Raw genomic sequence first — 22,594 nt, 5'->3', positions numbered from 1 at the left:
ATGAGATCTTTGAAAACCTTAGCATTAACAGTTGGAGTAATCCTGTTTGTCTGTTAGCAAAATATCAAATTTCAGACATTTAGACATTAAAGGCAACTGGTGGTATGCATTCCTTCGAGAAATGCTGAGCCTTTTATGTGGGAAACAAATGTGGGTTGATAAGGTTCTTCAGTGTCCAGTTTCTAAAATTTAAGCTTTTTCAGCTTGATATATTTAAGACAAGATTTTCACTTGTCATAGATGAAAGTCAGCAATTTTTATCTGACCACTGCAGCGAGGAAGCTGGGAGGAAAAAAAACAACTCTCTTTTTGTAGGAAGAAACCAAAAACACAAAGTCAAATCTTGGCAGCTGTTTGCTCCACCAGCTTCAGAGACTGTTTAACCTCACAATGAACATTTCTGTAATTTATCCCTGAATAAAAATAAAAACATTCCTACAGTAGTTTGTGGCTGTGTACAGAAACTCAGCAAAAGAAACTTTCCTGGCATAAATAAACAGAAAATACTTTGCAGGAACCAAGAAAACTGGGTTTTTGATATGAAAACAAACACCGCAGCTGTAGGGATCCACAATGTTCAGTGCGTTTCACACATTATTATGCAAGATTTGAATCTTATCCGGATTTCCATCTTAATTTAGATTATGTCTATATTAATTATGGAAAGGCTTATGATTCATAATCATTTGCATTTGGTCATTTAAGTATCCAGATATAATTTAAATTGTACTGTTGTGGTGAATATCTTCTGTCATAAGCCAACAAAAGGACATGGTGCCACAGACAAATCATAAATCTGAAAAATAATGAGAAAATTACTTACAGGTAATTTTTAAAAACACTTATAAATAAATCATATAGAAGTACATGAGGAGAAATGAATAAAAATAGAAACGTATCTAAACCTTTTTTTGAAGGGTGTCAATGCAGCCAAAGCCCAAAATTCATCAAACTTTCATCAATCTCCTTCTCTAAAGCCCAACAGTAATATGAGACCTACTTTAGTCATCTTTGAACTAATAAAATGCCAACATTTGGATATATAAACTATAGAAGATACGCAAAGACAACCAAGATCAGAAGAAATGTTAAAGCTGCTGCAGAGGCTTATTAGGGTCACTTGATCCTCCACTTCAAGTTTGGAGGAAAATACAACAGATACAGTAGAAGTCAATGAGACTTTGTGTGAGGGACCAAACAGTGAAGGCACAAAGGACACAGGAAAAATGTCTTTAAAGTGTGTATCTATTTCACCCAACAAATGACACAGTTCAGAGTTCGAAATATAGATAATGGGCCCATAAAAGAGGTCAACTAAATAGAACTCAAAGAGTGGCTTTCAGAATATTAACTGAGCAAACAAAGTATTCACACCTTAACTTACAAAACTGACCTCCCACAGAGGCACAGAAAGGTAAATTATATAGTAATTGGGTCAGACCATTTCCATACAATAGGGGAAACAGAAATAAACATCAAGAAGGACCAAATGATCTACCTAAACCTAAAACACCCCTCTTGGTTGGTCCTGCTTAGCTGGCATTGTGCTTTTAAGTCCTCAACCCTTGGCCACACCTCAAACAAAAAAAAACTCAAAAAAAGATAAACATGATTAATATAACATACCCCAATACATGTTCAACTGCAAGACAAAATAAACCAATTAGGTGAATCTGTGGACTAATTTTTACCAGTGTGTGGCTGAGGCCATCACACTTTGGATGTGCATATTAGAGAGGATTTGAGATAAAACCAAAGGCGAGAGAGATACTGGATAAAAGGAGACAAAAATGCATTTCTTGTGACGTATTAAGGTAGTATCTCACTCAGCTGTAACTGGTGTAGACTAGCAACTTGAAATTGTGATAAAATTGCAAAAGAAAACCCCAAAAAACAGACAGAGTCTGAGAGTTTACCACTAGTGGCCTATTTATGTGTGCATCGCTTGCCAAACTGTATTCTAAGCAGTGCTCATTATTATCATCATTACTATTTATAATTGGGGTGGTTTTTAGTCGTGGACATTCAGGGCTGTAGCCTCGGGCGTTTTCTGTCAAAAGGAGAGCTAAAACTAAAACTTTGCGTCTGTTTCATTGCACAAAATTCAAGCAACTGCATTCCTCTGTGACTGAATTTAGGACAGTAAGAACAAGATGAGAGTAAGAACCCACCTCAAACGTTTTTAGACATTTTGGAGACTTCCTCCTGAATGCCGTTGGCAAACTGGTCATCAAAAGCGAGATCCTGGTTAAAAACAGGATAAGAAGTGTAAAAAGTTAAATGGTGAAATCACAGTTTTGTTGCTTTTCCTTTCTTCTGCAAACATTCTTTCAAGCATGAACAATATATGCAACACAGTCGTGTTCAGTACATGTTTTATGTACTTTTTATGGAAGTGGATTTAGCACCAAGACTTCATTGTTCTTTCTGATTGTGTGTGAAATGACTCACCACTGACCTGGGATTGGAAGTAGGCACGAAGCTGATTTGACAAATATATTGGAATAGGGGGCAAACGGCTCCAATCAGCACCATTTTCATTCAGCTGATTCTGGGATGCCAGCTTATTTGTGAACAAACAAATGCCACAATCTGAACCTCTTCACGAAGTTACAAGGCTGAAGTTTCCTGACATGCTGACGGTGCACGCAGCTTCAGTCCGTGGTCTCTAATTAGGCCTAAAAAAATGAAAAGCGGAGTACAACCACTTGTTGCACGGCTTAGCTTTCATCTTGCAGGAAGAGAAATGTTGCTACCTCAGGCGTTTGTTCCGACTAACTACACATGTTGTCACAATCTATGACAAGTAGAGCAAAGAGCATGATAAAGCTAGCAAAGGCTTCCTCCTGAGCCTTTTTTTTATGTCCGCTTTCGCTTCAGGGGCTTCTGAAAGTTTTGAGTATCAGGCTGCAGACCACGCTTGTATGATTAGAGACAAACCCTGCAGCTTCTCCCTCTGTCAGAGTCAAGCGCTCATCAGCAAATGCTGGAAAAGGAAAAGGGATGGGCAGCATTTGTTTACAGAGTGTAAGATTCAAAGGGAAAACGAATAAGGAAAACAAAGCAAATAGAAGTTAGCGAATGACTGCATATCCGCCGCTTTTCATGACTTGTAGAATCTTTGGTTAAATCTTGAAAATACAGTATGTGTGATTTTATGTGCTATCAGGAGATATCATGCTTAGAGTACGTGTTGTGAATGGCTCTCAGCTGCTACCACGCCAAATCTTAGCTCCATATAACAAAGTTGAAGCCATTCATGTGTTTGCCAGTGGTGATTAGCTGTGGCAGCCATCTTGATTCAGGTTGACTCCAAAAGTTAAAGTTGTAGATGTAAATCCAATGACTCCTTTCTGCAGGTTTTATAAAACTCTATCCAGTGGTTCATGAGATATTTTGCCAACTGTTTGCTTTTACCTACCTGGATGAATCTACAGATGAAAATATTTTGAAGAAGAGAAATATCCTTGATTAAATAGACTCCAGAGAGTTGAAAGTTGTGTCACAGTGGCAGCAATTAACCAGTTATAGTTTCTCCACCGGGAGACTCGTGCCAGTGGTTCATTAGGTGTGAGAACGATGGAGGACTGATGGGATAACGAGGTGCCTGAGTCATTCTTCAAACACTTAACACGTGAACACGAAGCCTCCTCTTCGTGTATTTGTAACTGCTCCAAGCACTAAAAGCAGAGAAATTAAAATGAAGAAATTCTTTAAATACGAAGTGACCAAAACTAGTGACAAAAGCACAACTTTACTTTTGTTTTCCCTCTCAAGGTTGGAATTAGACAGCACATGTACTGTAAATTGAAAAAAAGGAAAAAACGGAAAGAAACAGCAAAATTAAAGGGCTATTATTCTTTAAATAAAAGCACATCACCTCATTTTTCTGTTGGATATTGTTGATTAGCTGTGATGGCCATCTTGAATTGGATTGGCTCCAAAGAGTTAATCAGTTGTTCATGTACACCTAATGTTTACTTTCTGAAAGTTTCATTCAAATCTATTTAGCAGCTCATGAGATATTTTGCTAACAGACAAATGGGGTTGAAGCCAACAGTTAATAAAAAAATGTATAGGCAATGTTGTACAATGTGTAGTGCTCAGAGTATGACTTGAGTATTAATCTAAGATACTACCTTAACAAATTTTGCCTCAGTGTCTGTATAATTGATTGAGTTATAGTCATGTATGTTTTTACAAAGGTCATGGCTGTGGAGACCATCTTGAATGAAGTTGACTCCATGAGCTGTACGCATCAGATACTCACCAGATGTGTACCTGTTACCGTATACTTATGGGGACTGGGCAGTATCATAAAGTGACTTGTCACCCTGTATTTACAGACTAAGTACCTGGTACTTATCAGAGATGTACCTAGTAAGTACCAGACATATTATTTAAATGTCTGAACTGGCATTTTGTTATCTTTTATGACTTTTACACAATCACAGTATAAGGGAAACAATATATATTACCACCCAATGTATATCTGGAATAAGTAGCAGGTACATACCCAGGAAGTACTATACATTGCTGCACCTAAATTGTGATTGTGTAAATACCCATAAACAGTACCAAAACTCCAGTTCGGTCATGTAAAGTCCAATTTTCCATGATTTGTTTAATCTTTGAATAATGTTTCTTCTGTGACGTAAGTCTAATCTTTAAAGCTCATTTATACATCACTTTTTTTTTTTTTTTTGGCCAAAATCTCATTGTGAAAGTGGATCTTTTGATTTTTTTTTTTTTTGCAAAATTTGTCTAAGCTACCAGAATTCATGGCACACAATTCCCAATCAAACTGTGTGTTTTGATGTATTTTTTGTTTAGGTTTTTCTAAAGCTGCCATGGGTGGAGTAGCAAATCCAAAATCGTGACGAAGCAAAATTAATAACAGCCAAGTAGCAGTAATGGTGCTTCAGTACTTATTCATTAGCAACAATATAGTTGTCTTTCCCGTTTTGGTACTTCCTGCAAGATGAAGGCTCCACAGCGTATTCTAATTGCTTTTCTCTGCGGAGCTACAAGCCCGTCCAGCTGAGCAGCCTCTCAACACAAGAGCAAGGGGCGTCCTTAAGCATTAATGCATCTATTGTTACCATAGAAACTTTTGCTTTGGTAAACAGTTTCAGTTTTAGTGGTCTTATCTGTTGCTTTCCCTTGCTCTTACAAAGGAAGCACTTTGTTGTCTGAAAGCCATGAAGGTTATTGACTGATTGATCGTTCCCAGAGGATTAGAGTTGTGCTTAGAGTTGTGTTTCTCAGACCAGAGCTTTGATCTGACGTGCATATGTCCTGCTTGTGTGAAATATGACTCAGTGGTTCATTTTTTAACCCAAGTGAAGTGTTATCTCTGCTCACGAATGTGAACACTAACCATCCTGTCCCTGTAATTGCTTTCTGTTGAAACAGATGCATAAGAGCTGCTAGGAAGAAATAAGTAGCAAAATTACACTGAAATAAAACCATTAAAAAATCAACAACAACAAACTGACTGGGTATCAGGCTTAATGCTCCGCTGTAAGTTTTAGAAAGCTGAGACCTCCTCTGTTTCAAAATTGTTTTTCTCGTTTGATGTAAATGACTTCATTCTCCCCCCTTTTTAAACCATCTGTCTTCTCTGCCCAAAACATGGACATTTTGATCGTCAAAAGAGTGTCCCTTATCCACACATAGTACATTATAGCTTACAGTGACCACAGTGGGTCCAAAAACTATCCGAACAAACCTTAAAGCAAAGGAAAACTTACCCATACTACTTCTCTGAATCCACTCTGATTAATAAAATCTTCACAAAACCAAAATTTATATTGAGTAGAGAACAATTTTGGTAAACGCTTCATTAAAACTTTTAGTCTAAAAAAAGCACCCAAAATTTTTTTTTTTAAAAATGCCGTATTTTCAGAATACTTTCAAAGAGGGGTCTTTATTTATGTTTAATCAGCTGGCAGCCAAGCAGGCTTTTTTTTTTTTGCTTGTTTTTACATGCTCTCTGATACTTGTGTGGGGTCATGTCAGTTCAGTAGAGGTTCTACAGCTTGGCTCAGGATTGTGTTCAGACTACCAAATGTATGTGGATAAAAGGAACATTTTCAATGTCCAATTAGGCAATACTGACTTCTATTTAACACTGTCTAATTTCAACTGAGAATAAAGCCAATTTAAATGACAGGTCTGAACAATCTCTGTAAGTCATCAACAAGACATCGCAGCCAAACACATGTTGAATGATGTCACGATATTGCATGAGACTGTACATTAGCCAGTAACAAGGTTTGTCCAAAACGGCTACAACTCTGTCATTTCTCAACATAAAATCTTAGTTTAAAACTCTGGCATGAAGGGCAGCATACAATATGAATTATTTAAAGGAAAGCTAGGCCTTTATTAGTGGTTAATAAACACTAGTGTGCATACTCTGAAAACTGCTCAATTGTTAGCAGTGATCACAGGTGTAAAAATAAAATATTTAAATAAAAATGCCTTCTTTTTTTAACCCAGAATAGAATGGAAAACACAATGGCCTTCGGGTTTTCCCTTGCTCCCTGAACAGCCATCATAAAATGCATCATAATTTAAAATACACTGATGGGAAGCAAAAAAGCAATGTGTGTGAGTTCCAGCAGTGGTTTCAGAATACTGCAAAACAGAACAAACTGTGGCGCTGGTGCGTTGGATTTTGACTTCTGGGCAAAGACAATAAATATGAGGAAGTACAAAAAAATAAAAAATAAAAAAGAGACAGGGAAAGTAATCAGTTTTATGTTATTGAATTTGGGATAAGCATGAATAATCAGCGTACTAATTAAAATTCAGCACAGTAATCACTGAGGGACTGAGGAAATCAACCAAACTATGACATATATCCGCCTGGTTTGTAGAAACCGAGGTGCAGAAATGACAAATAAAGTATTTATGATTTGATCATATGTTATTTGACATGCAGCAGGTTACAAGGCCATTAGCTCCGGGAAACATTTGCTTGTAAAAAATTAGCATAAAATGACTTTCTCCCTCTGGGCTGGAGTCTTCGTAACAGCCCGGCGTTCGCATTCTAACCTCGCTTCCCCGGGCGTCCTGGTTACCTGCAATAATCTCCAACCCAGCCTTCAGTGTCACAGACTTTAGATTGAATGAAAGTTGCTCTAAGGTCTGGGGGAGAAATAAAGATGAGAGGAAAAAAAACAACAACCCTGAAATGAATAAATACATGACTGCCAGTGTCACATTATGCAAAAGGGATGCATGAGCCTTATGTCGGTGAGATGTAGCAGGCTAAGAAAGCACTAATAGTTACTTCGTGGCAGCAGTAACACAACTGTGAGGTGGCAGCATATACTGCAAGGGTCGTTACATCATGGCTGCATTGTCAGTCAAAACTGAAATCCAGAGGAAAGAAAAAATCACTCTTGTAGCAGTGGTTTTCTCTTCCAGGTTGGAACATGCCTATTAAATTCAAGTACAAGGCAGGTTAGGCTATAGGAGCCTGGGGGCACAAAATTGGTGTGACTTGGTGCGTTTTGAATGTAATGTCATAGCACAAAAAAGATGAGATTAAAACTATTTTACTGTATACAATCTGAAATTGTCTAAATAGATTTGATGATAAGAACTCCCATCTGGCTCTTCCCCTAATGTTTTGGCTTAGAGGTAGAGCTGCTGGATTTCAGAAAAAAAAAAATCTCAGTTATGATTGTTTTCATCAATACTGTCAGTATGATTGAAAACAATCAATCATTGAGACTGGAAATGTTGCATTTATGGCACTTAAAGGACATTGATCCGCCTTAAATGTGAAGTTTTCCTTAAAATATCTGACAAAGTATTTAATCAAATGTAGACTACTGTTGGAAATAATAAACCAAAATACATAAAACTGCCAATATAGTGCACTTCCACTGTACTGTAGGGCTCTATGACATCTATAGTTTTTATTTTTCTAAATTCCATGTTTCATGATGTATCAACAATTTCTCACCAAAAAGATGTCTTATTACCAATAAAGTGTTCACAACAAAACTACAGCAAATAATTGTTTTAGTTGAACAGAAAATCTAGTGTCTTAATAAGATGCCTAAAATGTCTGAAAGTAATTTTTTAAAGAAAAAAAACTTTTTGTAAATATATATATAGATTTATTTTGTAAAATAAAGCCACTACACACATATATGTTTTTACACAGTTTTATATAGTTTAACCAGACACAGTGACATAACACGTAAGCAGAAGCCGAAACAACTGAGAGACTATTTTAGTTTCATTTTGGTACAACAGAAATAGACAGAGAGGCATTTTTTTATTTCTAGCCCCTGGTAAGTTTGTAAAAATACATTCTGTGACCCGATACTGGCAGCAGCAATTTTAGTTCACAAACTGGGACATTGTAAAATTTTTTTTTTTTTTTATTTGTGGGATTGTGTGGAGCTGTTCTGAATAGTCAGCATCTTACCTGCAGCAGACCGCAGTCAAGAACGATCCTACAGAGCAACGGTTCCCAAATTTTTCAGCTTCTGACCCACAAAATAAGAGCAGCAGAGGCTTGTGACCCCAAATATTTCCATTTTAAATATACAAATTCTGTTATTAAAGAAGAACATCATGACAAAACCATAACCTTTAACTACTATGATACTAGTTTTATTTATTATTAATGTTGTATCTATTCTTTGCTGTAATTACAATAAAAATATGCTATTAGCAGTCTTTTTTTAATATTTAAATTTATTTCTGAACATCATTTGGGGACCCTCACTTCATGTTTCATGACCCACAATCGGGCCCGATTCCAACTTTGGGAACCACTACTGTCGAGGGAACTCATGGAGGAGTCAAGCTAACAGCTACTCAGAGCAGGGCTCACACTCAAGACAGTTTTACAGTTCAGACTTTTAAGTTTCATAGTTATTTCATAAAACACTATATCAAATATTTTTACAACCCATTACTTCAGCAGGAGACAGCAAAGGCAGACAGTAATGAGTTTACCCATATCTGTGTGTGTTTATGTGTCTGTTACCAAAATATTTCATAAACCACTGGACAAATTTTAATGAAACTTGCAGAAAATAACATTTGGATGTACGTCTGCAACTGAATAACTTTTAGAATCAGCCGGATTCAAGATGGCTGCCACAGACAGCTGACATTAAAAAGCACAAGAATGGCTACATCTCTGTCAATTTTGCAGATACTGACCTTATGTTTGGTGTGGTAGTAGCTGTATTGAGCCCCAACACATATTCTGAATGTTAACTGATTGCACAAGATCTTTATTTACAATTGTGCCAATAGCTTCAGTATGTAAAGTCAACTTTGTCTGTTAGCAAGATATGTCATGATCCACTGGATGGATTTTAATGATACTTTCAGGAAACACTTACTGGATGTGCATTTACCATTGATTAGCTTTGGGAGCTAACCCAATTTAGGATGTCCGCCACAGCCATCCGACCATAGAAAACACAAAAATGGCTATAACTCAGTCAGTGTAACAGCTATTATGCTGAAATCTATTGCGGTTGTAGCTCAGAGTCATTCGCAATTCAAACTCTAAGTGCTATTCACTGAGCGAGATCTTTGCTTCAGACTTACATCCCTTTCCCCTTGTCTCGAGCTTTGATTTGCTGCCAGAAAACATGAGAAAACAAGAAGCTGAAATGAGTACGGTCATGTCGCTCTGCAATAGGTCTCACTTCTTGAACATAGAAGCGCTGAAATTCATTCTGAAGGACAGAGCAGAACATAAACACACAGCAAAGCTCGGAAAGGTAACTAAATGAAAGTCATCTGCAGATCGGTTACGAACACGGCTCTGCAGAAACAAGAACCAGTTTGGTGCGGGTGTTGAATCGAACCCAGTCCGACGTTTCACCAGAGATGAGCCTTTGCTTCCTGCGCTGTTTGCTTTGCATGCTTGTCTTCAGCTGTGACAGGGTCAGAGTCCCCCCCCCTGTGTGTTCCCCCTCCAGACAGATAATTGTGAGGTTTTAATCTGGTCCTTTGCGGTACATCTGCGTACTTTAGAGGCTGCTCAGCGTGGAGAAGGGGCAGGAGGGAGTGGGAAGCGCACTCAGCCAGAAAAGCTTCTGACAGAGAGCAAAAACAAACACGCCGGTTGAATTCAAACAAAAGCGATTGGGTCGGCTGCGTCCGCAAAGACGGAGTCCCCCCGAGGACACGGACTGACAGAGGAAGTGTGAAACATACTGCTAAGCATGTGAAAACGAGTGAAGTCTTTCAGTATTTGGATTTCGGCACATGTATTTGTTCTGGCATGAAACGCTTCTTGCTTTGGAGCTGTCATGGCAGCATGTGGTTAGAGGGTGGATGTGAGCTCAAATCGGAATTATCTTGCTGGAGCAGAGCTCTGAAATGGCTTTGCGCTGGGTTGCCAAAAGAACATGAAGATCTAATAGATGAGCTCAAAACAAAGATGAAGAGTACGTCTGGGGTGCAGACAAATGTACTGTTCAACAAGTCTTTTTTATCTCATCTGAAGACTCTGTATTCAGTCATGGAAGAAATAAAGTCAGCCTTCTTTCGATTTTACAGTTTACAGCATCAGGACAGAAAAAAAAAACAAACAATTTGGTCTTTATCAGGTTCTAAAATTATTCGAATCTACCTTCAAGTAAACAAAAACACACAGCAAATTCCATCGTTTCATTATTTATTGAACAAAAATGAAACCAAAATCAAAAGCTGTGTGTGAAGTCCACCCATGCTGCTTCCAGAGGATTTAAGAGGTTCAGGATCAGCCAGGAGCTGCTGATCAAATGTATTGATTAACTGATCATCAGCTCTATAAAAGCAGGAGTTTAGTCAGTTTGCTGCTCTGGAGCAGACAGGTGTGTGTTAACACAATGCCAAGGTGGAAAGACATCAGCAAGAGAAGCAGCTGTTGCTACCCATCAATCTGAGAAAGGTCAAAGGTCATCATTCTACAGAGAGAAAGATTATTCATCAGAGGAAAACATTCTAGACAGTAGTTAGTCTTCCCAGGACTTAACGCCCCCGTGAATTCACTCTGAGGTTGACCTGCTCAGAGAAACTGCAAACCACCCAAGCAATTTCAATCTCTACAGGCCTCATTCAGCAGGTTAAAGGTTAAAGTTTAACACAGGACCATTAGAAAAAGACTGAACCAGTATGACTTGTTTTGAAGGGCTGCAGCAGAAAAGCTCTTCTCCGTAAAAACAACATGACAGCACGACTGACTAAAGTACAGATGATTACCCAGAATGCACAGCAGCATGTTTGGTAAAAACCAAACCCAGCAGATAAGCACAAACACCTCATCCCAGCTGTCAGCACGGAGGTGGAGGGCTGATGGTTTGGGCTCCTTGCAGTCACTGAGTCGACCATGAACTCCTCTGTGGACCAAAGGACTCAGGAGTCAAATGTGAGGACATCTGTCCTACAGCTGAGGATTGGACCAAACTGAACAATGATCCCAAACACAGCAGCTGTTCTACAACAGAACGGCTCAAAAAGAAAAGAATCAAGGTAACGGTCCAGTTGAAGTCCAGAACCTCAACCTTCAGAGAGCTGAGCAGAAACAGATGTCTGCAAACCTCAATGAACCGAAGCAACGATGGAAAGAAGAGTGGGCCGAAATTCCTCCACAACCATGTGAGAGACAGAAAACAACTACTGAGAATTATTGCTGCTAAAGGAGATTCTACAAGCTGCTGGATCAGAGGCTGAATACAGTTTTTCACTCACAGCTTAGTTATAGTTATTCTTCGCTGTGTTTATTTTTTTATTGAGAGAAAATAGAACAGCAGACAAGGCAGAGCAGTTCTAGATGAGACATGGAAATCTCGAAGTTGCGGGTCAGCTTGTGGTTCTGGCGTTGATGCTCAACAGTCTCCTACCCAAAGGAAGAGAGTCAGTAAGTCCATGAGTTGACTAAGTTGGATCCCCAGAATGCACTACTCCTGCACCTGCTGATGTTGATGTCCACAATGGAAGGGAGGCTACTGGAAGTGTTCATCACCCTCTGCAGCTCCTTCCTGTTAGCAGCAGAGCAGCTCCAATAACAGGTGATGGAGACGGTGAGGGGGCTCTCCAAGTTGCCAGCACTTGGGTGTTGAGGCCGGCCTGCCTCAGCCTCAGCCTCCGGGGAAATGTGAATTCCTTCTCTGGAGTTGAACTGTAAGATATTTGAAGCTGTGGACCATTTCCACAGCTGCTCCAGGGTTAAGCAGGGTCGAGGGAACATTACTTCTCTTGAAATCCACAACCAGCTCGTTCATTCGCTCCACATTATGCAGATCTCCCCACGCCAGATCTTCCACCTCTTGCCGGTGCAAAGACTCGTCATTGCTGGATATCAGGCCCAGCGCTGCCGTGTCATCTGCAAACTTCACAACACAGCTGCTCTGGAGTCTGGCTGAGCAGTCATACATGAGTGGCATGGGGATGGACTAATAATAAGTAACACTTGAGATTAACAGTTTTAGAACCTGGTAAAGACCAGATCGTTTTAATTTTGGCCTGATACGGTAAAACCTGACAGTTGAAAAAAGGTGATCTATGGCGGGCCGTTTGTTTTATTAATTCAATATCTTTAATATCAAGCATCATTTTCAGCCACTAGTTTGCAACTATACTGCACTAGTTAAACATTTTAGGCTTTACTAGTTCCCCAGTTACCATTTTAGGTGCGCTAAACTACTTGTTGATGTTTTTTAGCTGCACTAGTTCAGTAGTAAAAACAAAAAAAGTGCCAACTCGGTAGTTAATTCAAGAAACTTTTAGGTTGCACTAGTTGATTGGTAGGCATAGTTTAAATTGACTAGTTAACATGCAACGGCTTTTGATATCTACTGGTTCACTAGTTGGGTCCAGTGGTTCACTAATGCAATAAGAAGCCAAATAGTTGGGACTTTTGGGCTACTAGTGTGTCAAAAATGCTCACTAGTATGACTTATGCTTCAGCTAGTAGGGCAGAAGTACCACTAGTTTACTAGTGTTACTAGTAAAAGTGTTTGTTGAACTAGTCGAAAACTAGTGATGCTTCATATCAAGAATATTGAATAAATACACAAACTGCTTGCTGTAGAGGATTCAGTTCAAAATGTTCCTATGATAAAATAGTTCATTTTCCCTACTGTTACGATAAACTCTGTTCAACCGAGCACAGGTTATTTTTAGTGAAGGCTTGCAGATTTTGAAAAAATCTTTCTGAATAAAATAAAAATGTTTGACAGAAGCGGGTTCTGTTGATAATTTTCTTGTCCGGTTTGGCAGAAGATTCCCTTAAAATAAATCAGACGGTGTGATTTCAGCCTCGTCGTTACGGTATTATTTCTAAATCCGAGTCCGAAGCCAGACTTGGAACCTGCTGGCAGCTGTTCAGGGAATACTGAGCCGTTCTGAGGCATGGGACTGCCTCTCTGTTGTTCATTTTAATTCGTATGGGCTTAGCTTTATGTTTCTGTGAGCAGCAGTTTGGCTTTTATCGCATACCGACAAGCAAGTGTGAACAAACTAAATGTGAACAAACTAAATGTGAATGACCACCAACGACCCTCATGGGATGTGTCTGTTGTTGCCATCCTTGTGGCTGCCATGGAGAAAGGTCAGGTTTTTTTTATTTTATTTATTTATTTTTTACCAGGCAGCAACATCTTGGCAATAAAGATTTAATTAGTGTGACTTTATGTCACACCCGAGGAAGCTGTAAACAAGTTTTACATCGCTGCAGTTTGACCCGCATCCAGCTGGATACTTGACAACCACTGACAAGTTTCTGTTTAATTTTGAGTATCCGTACACAGAAGCTTCTAACAAGCCAGAATGCTTTTAAGGCAGTTAAAGTGGGTTCACTGTGCACCTCTTTGGTCTGTCTGTGCACAAGATTACTAAAAAAGTTATGAACAGATTTTCATGAAATTTTCAGGAAACGTCAAACATGGTGCAAGGAACGAGTGGTTAAATTTTGGTGGTGATCCGGTCAAAGGTCAAATTCAAGGTCACAGATCAGCCCGTGCTCTACCTCTTCAGCTGTATAACAGGAGAATTAAACTGCACAGTTTGACACCTCTTAGGTCAAGGGTGATCACCATAGATTTCAAGGTCATGGGGTCAAAGGTCAACATCACAGTTGACATAGTGCTCTAAGTCTGCAGCAGTGTATTGTAGGAATGTCAAACTGCACAGCTGGACACCTAATGGGTCAAAGATGATGCCTGATGATTTCAAGGTTCATGGGGTCAAAGGTCAAGGTCACAGGTAACCCCTTTGCTTAAAACTTGTTTCCTCCGCCAATGAAGATCTGTTTCCTGTTGTGTCTGTTAGTTTGTTTGTCTGTCTGTTAGCAAAGATCAGGTAAAAACTAATGAACAGATTTGGAGGAAATGTTGATGTCGTCCCAAAAAACAATGGATTCTATTTTGGTGCTGATCCGGATCGCGCTATTTTTTAATCACGCTGTGGCCTTAGCGGAGGTTTGCGCTCTCTGAGTGCTTCTAGTTTTATTGTGCTTTAAAAATAAAGCTGATTTGATTCATTTTCTCTCATCTTATTCGGTGAACTTTCACTCAGGTGATTTATTGCCACTGAGTGAGAAACTGCAGCTCCAGCTCTGCTGATCAGTCATTTACATGGTCCTTAATGGGTTTAGCAAGTCTGGGATCTCAGGGGGGGCAAAACATGCCACATGCCACATGCAAAACTAAGTGTATGCTTTAAAAAATACATGAGGCTGACTGAGCAAACTCACAGGAAAATGGCTCGCTAACGTCTCTGCACTTGTGCACATTCATACGCAGATACAACATTTATAAGCATAAGCTCCGTGTGACGCTCCGGTGATCAGCTGATATCGAGTTTTCACACAACCTCTACGGACATCAAATCTATGAGCCGCAATCTGCATGAATGTGAAGCTTTTAAGGTTTCCAAAAGTACATAAAGCGCTTGCTTTGCTGTATTTTTTTTTTACTTGACAGTTTCTCTTTAGTCTACACAAAAAAAACAAATGCAGCAAAGAGAAAGTAAAACGCTTTGAGTTCTTGAGAAATGACGGCGTTGTAGCCGCTTTGGTTAAACCCTAAAAATAACGTGAGAGCTCGCCAGATGCCACACTCATAGCATGTGTTGTGAATGAAACTCAACTACTACCACACCAAATTTTAGCTCAATATCTTTAAAATAATCTGAGTTATAGCTGTTTTTCTGTAACTGTGGTGGCCATCTTGAATTGGATTTATGACAAAAGTTAATCGCTTGTAGATGTTTAGATGAAAAATACTTTATGTATGTTTTGTTCAAATCTGTCCAGTGGTTCATGAGATGTTTTGCTAACCGACAAACAGAGTTGACTGCAAATAGTTTATCAGAAAATGTTAAACAAAGATCTTGTGTGATGTACTAGCGCTCAAAATATGTGTTTTAAATCAGTCTCAGCTACTACCAAACTAAACTTTGGCTCGATATCTGGAAAACTGATTGAGTTGTAGCCATTTTTGTGTTTTTTAATGTCAGTTAGTTGTGGTGGTCATCTCGGACTGGGTCAACTCCAAAAGTTAATCAATTGTAGAGGCCCATTTATTGATTATTGTCTGCAAGTTTCAGTAAAATACCTCCAGTGGTTCATGAGATATTTTGCTAACAGACAAACAAAAAAAAGGGCGAAAGCATAAAAACGTTATTGTCTGCCTCTGGCAGCGAGTGATCAACTGTGACCATTTGTAACTCTAAGTAATGACAGAAAAAAAGAAGAAAAAGAACGAAAATTATTTCCACGATTTCAGTTTTCCGTCTGCGGGGTGAGTTTGATGTAATACCTAAGCAACTCTTGTAATTAGACCTTCAAATATTTATGAAAGCTTTTTGAGCATTTTTTTTGAAAGGAAGAGGAAGTGTTTCCTCTGAAAACTTCACAGTGACAGGTAATTCTTCCCATCTTCATCTCTGCAGCTTTCACCTCTCGATCAGCCGGGTTGGATGTGTGAGGCAGCCAGGTTTACGAGACTCCACAATCAAAGATTTCAACGCCGCGTCTCATGAATCTTTCAGCAGCTCCGTCTCTGTTCTGAGAGGGAACACGTTTCCCTTCTTTGTTGGGAGATCTGACGCCGTAATATTTCTCTGTCAATGGTTTAACTCAGGAATCAAATCAAAGACTTTGAAACACGTTTATTCGTCAGCTTCATGCGGCATCAACGCGTCAACCTTTGAATTGCCCGCCGCCGACAAGTGAAGGTGGACGATAACATGTCTGTGTGTCTGTTAGAAGAATGTCTTCACGGACCTCGGGACAAAATCTCTGAATGGACACCTTCAGCTGATTAACCTTTGAAGGCAACATGATTCAAGATGGCTGCCACATCTTGATTGACCTTAAAAAACACAAAAATGCCTCTAACTCAGTCAATTATTCAGATATTTACCTAAAGTTTGGTGTGGTAATAGCTGGGACTGATTTGCAACACGTATTGTGAGCACTAACAGACTGTTCATGACTTTTGTGTAAAATTTTGCTATTGCCTATTTGGAGTCAACTCTGTCTGTCTGTTAGCAAGATATCTCATGAACCACTGGACAGATTTTAATGAAACTTTCTGAAAATAATCATTGAATGTACATCTACAAATGATTATCTTTTAAAGCCAACCCCACTGGTTTCCACAGCCAACTGACCTTAGAAAACACAAAAATGGCTCTAATTCAGTCAGTTTTGCAGATATTGTGGTAAACTTTGGTGTGGTAATAGATGAGAGTCATTCACAACTCATACTTCAAAAGTAAGATTTTTGTTTAAAACTTTAGCATATGTGGTAGCCATCTTAATACTCAACCCTGTTTGTCTGTTAGCTAAATGTCTCATGAACCACTGGACGGATTGTGAGACAATGTTTGACCAAAGGTTTGACCAAACAGCTACAACTCAAAACTCAACACAAGATGATCCTAGTTTAAAACTTTTGAACCTGTGTCTTACTCAGTCCGTAATCTTTTTAAAAAAATTTTTTTGTTCTTCTCTCATCTGCAGGGTGACTGCTTCCAGAGATGTAAGAACATCTTTGTTCTGGAGACGGTCTGCGTTGGCTGGTTCTCCCTGGAGTTCCTGCTGCGCTTCATCCAGACTCAGAGCAAATGCGTGTTCCTGCGTACGCCTCTGAACATCATCGACGTGGTGGCCATCCTGCCCTACTACATCACGCTCATCGTGGACTCTCTGTCCGTGGGAGGAAAACCGGGGAACAACTACCTGGAGAAGGTGGGGCTGGTCCTCCGAGTTCTCCGAGCTCTGCGGATCTTCTACGTGATGAGACTGGCCCGCCACTCGCTGGGCCTGCAGACGCTCGGTCTGACCGTGAAGCGGTGCACGCGCGAGTTCGGCCTGCTGCTGCTGTTCCTGTGCGTGGCCATGGCTCTTTTCGCACCGCTGGTGTTCCTCGCCGAGAGCGAAATGGGCGCCAAGCAGGAGTTCACCAGCATCCCCGGCAGCTACTGGTGGGCGGTCATCTCCATGACGACGGTCGGTTACGGCGACATGGTGCCCAGAAGCATCCCGGGCCAGGTGGTGGCGCTCAGCAGCATCCTGAGCGGCATCCTCCTCATGGCCTTCCCCGTCACGTCCATCTTTCACACGTTCTCCCGCTCGTACGTGGAGCTGAAGGAGGAGCAGAGCCGAGCTCTGAGGCAGAAGCCGGACTCGCAGGACAGCACCAAGTCTCAGAACAGCGAGGACTCTCAGGAGACCGACAGCTACCACGGCATCCCGGAGGCCGCGGCGGCTGCGGCCGTACAGCGGCGGAAGTCCCTGGCCGCTCAGAGGGCAGCTGAGATCAGAGCGTCCATGCAAACTTAAGGTGGAAACAGAGTGGTTCATACTTTCCGCTCTGCATGTGGCGTAAATGTCATCCAATTTTCTGCCAACCCCCTCATGGACCAGTGTGTGCAGATTTTGGTGACAGGGCTCCTCTTCCATCTAAAATGGTGGCGCCAAAGGAACAGGAAAAGAAAAGTACTGTGTGAAGAGACTTGCTGCTATCAATATTTAGATAATTTATTACTCAGGGACCATAAGGACATAAAAACTGCATCTAACGCAGGGTGAGAAATCACTTGAACTTCATTTCTTCTGCTTTGTCTTTCGGTCATTGCCACCTATGTGTAAACCGTAGACTCCTGAGTGGGACGCTGTGGTGCAGCTGAACTACGAATACACGCAGAAAAGCATGAACAACTATATTCCCTTAGCAGTTTTGTCTGTCTGTCTTTTAGTGGTGTGTGGATCGATTCAAATATTGATTATATGAATACCAAAGCAGGCGTCTTATTGATACTAGCATCATGACAATACAAACACGAGACGTTTCTCTCCCTGCGTAAAAAAACAGGCGACCTGTAGAAGTTCAAAGTGCTGACCCCGAGTTTACTTGGCGTCGGGTCGATACGAAATCTTGCAGTATCACACACCACTACTGTCTGTGTTCCTGTGGCAAACCGGGAGGCTGGGACCCTCCTTACTGAGAATTCAGAGATAATAAGTTGCAGGACTTTTGCGTGTGGAGGCAGGGGGGTCAGTGTCTCTTTTTTGGTTGTATCACACACGCGCACACCAGAGAGGATTCATAAGTTTTACAAAACTTTACAACTGCACAAGTCTTGTTTTGGCACATTGTATGACAACCTATGTCCATTAGGATTATATTCTCGATTGAACTCCTCAAAATAAAAAGCCAAGAAGTTTCTGGTCGGACCTCAGACTAATAAATAACGCACCTCATGCTCTGTGTTTGAGTCTGAAATAAAGGCATTTGTCAAACATGCATTATATTGTTAACTAATAAGCACATTCATGATCTTTTGTCCTGACAAACCAAACTGTTGGTTGACGATTAGGCTTTATTATTGCCCGTTGCTGAAAACAAAAGGGTGATAATGTTTTTGCCAGTCTGTGTGTGTGTGTGAACCACTGGATGGATTCATTGAAATTCTCGGAAAGTGATCACTGGATGTTCTTCTATAGTTTCTTATTTTTGTGGTCAACCCAATTCAAGATGGCTGTCACTGCTACGCAAACTTAGTAAACACAAAAATAGCCACAAGCCAGACAATTTTAACGCTACTACGTTCAAATTTGGTGTGATAGTAGCTGAGGATAATTCCCAATAATTACAGAGAAAGAACATTCTTAGTTTGGCTAATCATACTTCCTTTGACACTTTTTACAGTTCCCTCTCAATTATTAACCATTTCAGCGCATGATTAAAGTTTAACTGGGACAGGATCTTGGTAAAGTAAAACAGACGTAGAAAAACTGATAAAAATAACTCCAATGTTGTTTTGGTTTCTTGGATACAAAGTGTTAGTGTGTGAAACGTGCTGCTACGTCAAAGTATCGGAAAAACTCTGTGCTTGGAGGCACCAATACCAGAATTTTAAAAAAGATTTTCACTTTGGAAAGCAGTCCTAAACATCTCTTTTGTCCTCAGCAAAAACTCCCTGTGTGAATAGGAGGTTCAAACACAGCAGAAAATTTCAGAGGAGTAATGTGGACTGAGAAACAGGGAAAACAAAACGCAGGGCCCAGTTCTTTTATCAGCAGTTTGGCGCAACTTGAGAAGGGACAGCTTATGTAAATGAAGTCAGTCAAAAAAAAAGAAAAAGGACACATTTGAACATTGTTTATTTATAACATTTTTTTCCATCTCCAAAGAAGCTGACAGACGTTGGGAACAATATTGCATTATCCACCAGTGAAAAGAAACAGTGTGCTTTGGTCTAAAACAATTTCCATAGTCTTACAAACCTCACTGCATTTTCTCTGACTTGTCCTTTAGGAAAGGTTAACACCTAAAGGAATAATCTGGTCATTTTTGAAGTGATGTTCTGTCACATATTTATCAGTAGTTTCTACCGTACCAGCCGTGACTTCAGTCTTTGTCCCAGCTAGGCTAATGGCTAGCCAGACAAGGGCGAGTTTTATTGTTGTTCTTCGGGCTTATTAAACAACTCTTTCCCAAAAATGACGGTGTGAACGAACGCTGCATCAGCTAATATTAAACCTCTTCCCTTTTGCATGACACCGCCTCAGCGCCAATGGCGTGTGCACGGTCCGTCTATGCCAGGGGGCGTCAAACTCCAGGCCTCAAGGCTCCGCTGTCCTGGAAGTTTTAGGTTTTCTTGCGCCAACACACCTGATTGAAATGGTTCAATTACCTTCTCACCACATCATTAAGTTCTCTAGAAGCATGTCCGCAAGTCATTAAATAAAGCAGGTGCTTTAAATCAGGAACACATCTAAAACATGCAGGAGAGCGGCCCCCCGAGGAGTTTGTCAGATTTGGTCTACGCTCAGCGTACATACATTCATGTAGGAACATGGATGGTGCAATAAACTAAACAAATGGTGTCACGCAAAAGTGTTGAGGTTTAATATTAGCCAATGTAGTGTTCTTTCACACCATTTATGTTGTTTTAGAGAAGGAACTGAACAACCTGGAAAACAATATAAAACAGACCCTTGTTTGACTAGCCATTAGCCAAGCCTGAATGAAGACGTCTGCCCTTTTCTCCATACTCTGTGCTCCATCACGGATGTCATACACATCATTTACATTCCTGTTGTCAGTTTGGACCCACTGAGGTGTGTTTTTGACAGGACAAAATAGGTTTAGATTATTTTAATATGCCATAAAGGTTGTATCACCATGTTTCGCCTGAGGACTTTGAATCAGCTTCTCTGGACTAACTGGAGCTTGAACACATTACACAGAACATTAAAGTCTGTTAAAGACAACATAAAGGTTTTAATGAAAATACAGTTTGGATGAGGTGGTGTTTGGTGTGACATGAAATGAACTGGCATGATGAATTCATATCCTGGGGAACAAAGTGTTTCTTTTTAAACATTCATAATTATAATGAGCACAGAACCTTGTGAAAGGGCCTTTGATTTAACAATGTATTATACACGAAGATGCTCTCAAACTGTCAGAAGGGTATGTGCTGTTCTCCCCTTAAAGCACCTGAAACTGGCACTGGGTCATGTCTTTTTTAAGCCTATATCATTAATATTATGTAACTCTTTTTCATGAGGTGATACACAGATCATCTACGGTATTAAAATCAAATTAATGTGAAGTGAAAATGGATGATGGGCTTATTACAAGGACTTTTCACTGATTTTAAGCTGATGGAGGACGGTTCCCTGTGGGGTGCCCTCAGTGACACTTCCTCAGTGTCAGGTGTTACTGCTATGGCGAAAGAGCGAAAAACGAAGCATCCAATTTATTTTGATTTCATTCCACATGTTCTGATTTTGAACAGCTCGTCACAGTGGCTGTCAGCGGACAAGCTTTAACAAATTAATTTCAGCTGCAATTACCAGACTGCTCTATGAAGTGTCATCACAGTTATGTAATTTGATGCACAAAGCTGTTGCAAGAAAATTGGATTGTGGACCAGCACAGCTGTAAGAACCTGTATATTAATGATATTATCTAGACCTTTGAACGGAACAGGACCAACTTTCCTTTAGATTGTTCTCAAAACAAACTAAGTCCTGCCTCCTCCACATATTATGAGTGGAACATTACACTTGGTCTAAAACAAAATAAAACATCATTTTTTTCTTGTTATGTCTATTGTTCATTCGCATACTTCTTACCCTGCAGCTGTATGTTCAAATATTCATTTTTCCAATATATTTAGTTGTTATCAAACATTTCACGCTAAAAAAAAAGATAATGTAGCATCAGGATTGTGTGCAGGAGAGTAGGTGGGACTTCAAGCCCCACATCCTTAGTGCACAGACTCTAGTTCCAAAAATACATCATGGCAGCATCCGTACACTGGGTCCTGCTGGCTTCAATTCCCAACGACAAGAGCAGGTGGGGACATTTAGTCTACTGAAATAAATAGTCTGTGTCAGTGACTCCCAACTCCAGTCTTCGAGAAACATTATCCTGCATGTTTTAGATGTTTCTCTGCTCTTCAGCAGGTCTTCAAGTTCTGCAGAAGCCTGTTAATCACTCACTTACTCAAATCAGGTGTGTCAAAGCAGAGAAACAACTAAAACATGCAGGATAGTGTTCCTCAAGGACTGGAGTTGGGAATCACTGGTCTACATAATGCGTGTGAAAAAGCCAAAAAGAAAAGTGGCTCCAGCAAAGTACAATTTTGTCTCCAAATGGAAACTACCCAAAGCAAGTGCAGTGGGGAATATTTTGAAAACACCAAACTGGCAAAGACAATGGTTAACTGATGTGCTTGTGTCTCCCTAAGCAGTACTAGTAAGGTTTTGCTTAAACAAGGTTTATAAAATAGTGTTGGAATGAGCTGCTATGGATTGTTTTCTGTTATAAGAAGGCAGTAATCCACTTTGGTCATAGCTGTGTTCAGATTAGCCCTCAGCTCGACAGTCCTGTCGGACGTAAACTTTGTTTCTCAATGTTGGGGCCATTCAAGATGCTATTCACAGCAGGTATGATATTGATTATAACTTTCCCACAGAAACTGACTTCAACATGAACAAATGGCTCCTTTAAAGCTGTGGTAAAATGCTTAAAAAAAGCATCAAGAGTTTGGCTTTGCATTAATAAAGCATTTAGCAAATCTATTATTTGTG

General features: G+C 40.0%; 1 protein-coding gene across 1 annotated transcript in view; it reads left to right on the top strand.

The window, feature by feature from the left end:
- The window catches only part of kcng2 (potassium voltage-gated channel, subfamily G, member 2), a 35,183-nt gene extending 16,843 nt beyond the window's left edge, over positions 1–18,340 (top strand). The window contains exon 3 of the mRNA XM_017420954.3: positions 17,006–18,340. Coding sequence (XP_017276443.1) covers positions 17,006–17,827 — 822 coding nt within the window. The 3' untranslated portion in view covers positions 17,828–18,340. The remainder of the gene's footprint in view (positions 1–17,005) is intronic.
- The last annotated feature ends 4,254 nt before the right edge of the window (positions 18,341–22,594 follow it).

The sequence above is a fragment of the Kryptolebias marmoratus genome, linkage group LG5 (genome assembly GCF_001649575.2).
Source record: "Kryptolebias marmoratus isolate JLee-2015 linkage group LG5, ASM164957v2, whole genome shotgun sequence".
NCBI lineage: Eukaryota > Metazoa > Chordata > Actinopteri > Cyprinodontiformes > Rivulidae > Kryptolebias > Kryptolebias marmoratus.
This window is presented reverse-complemented; position numbering and strand designations above follow the sequence as displayed.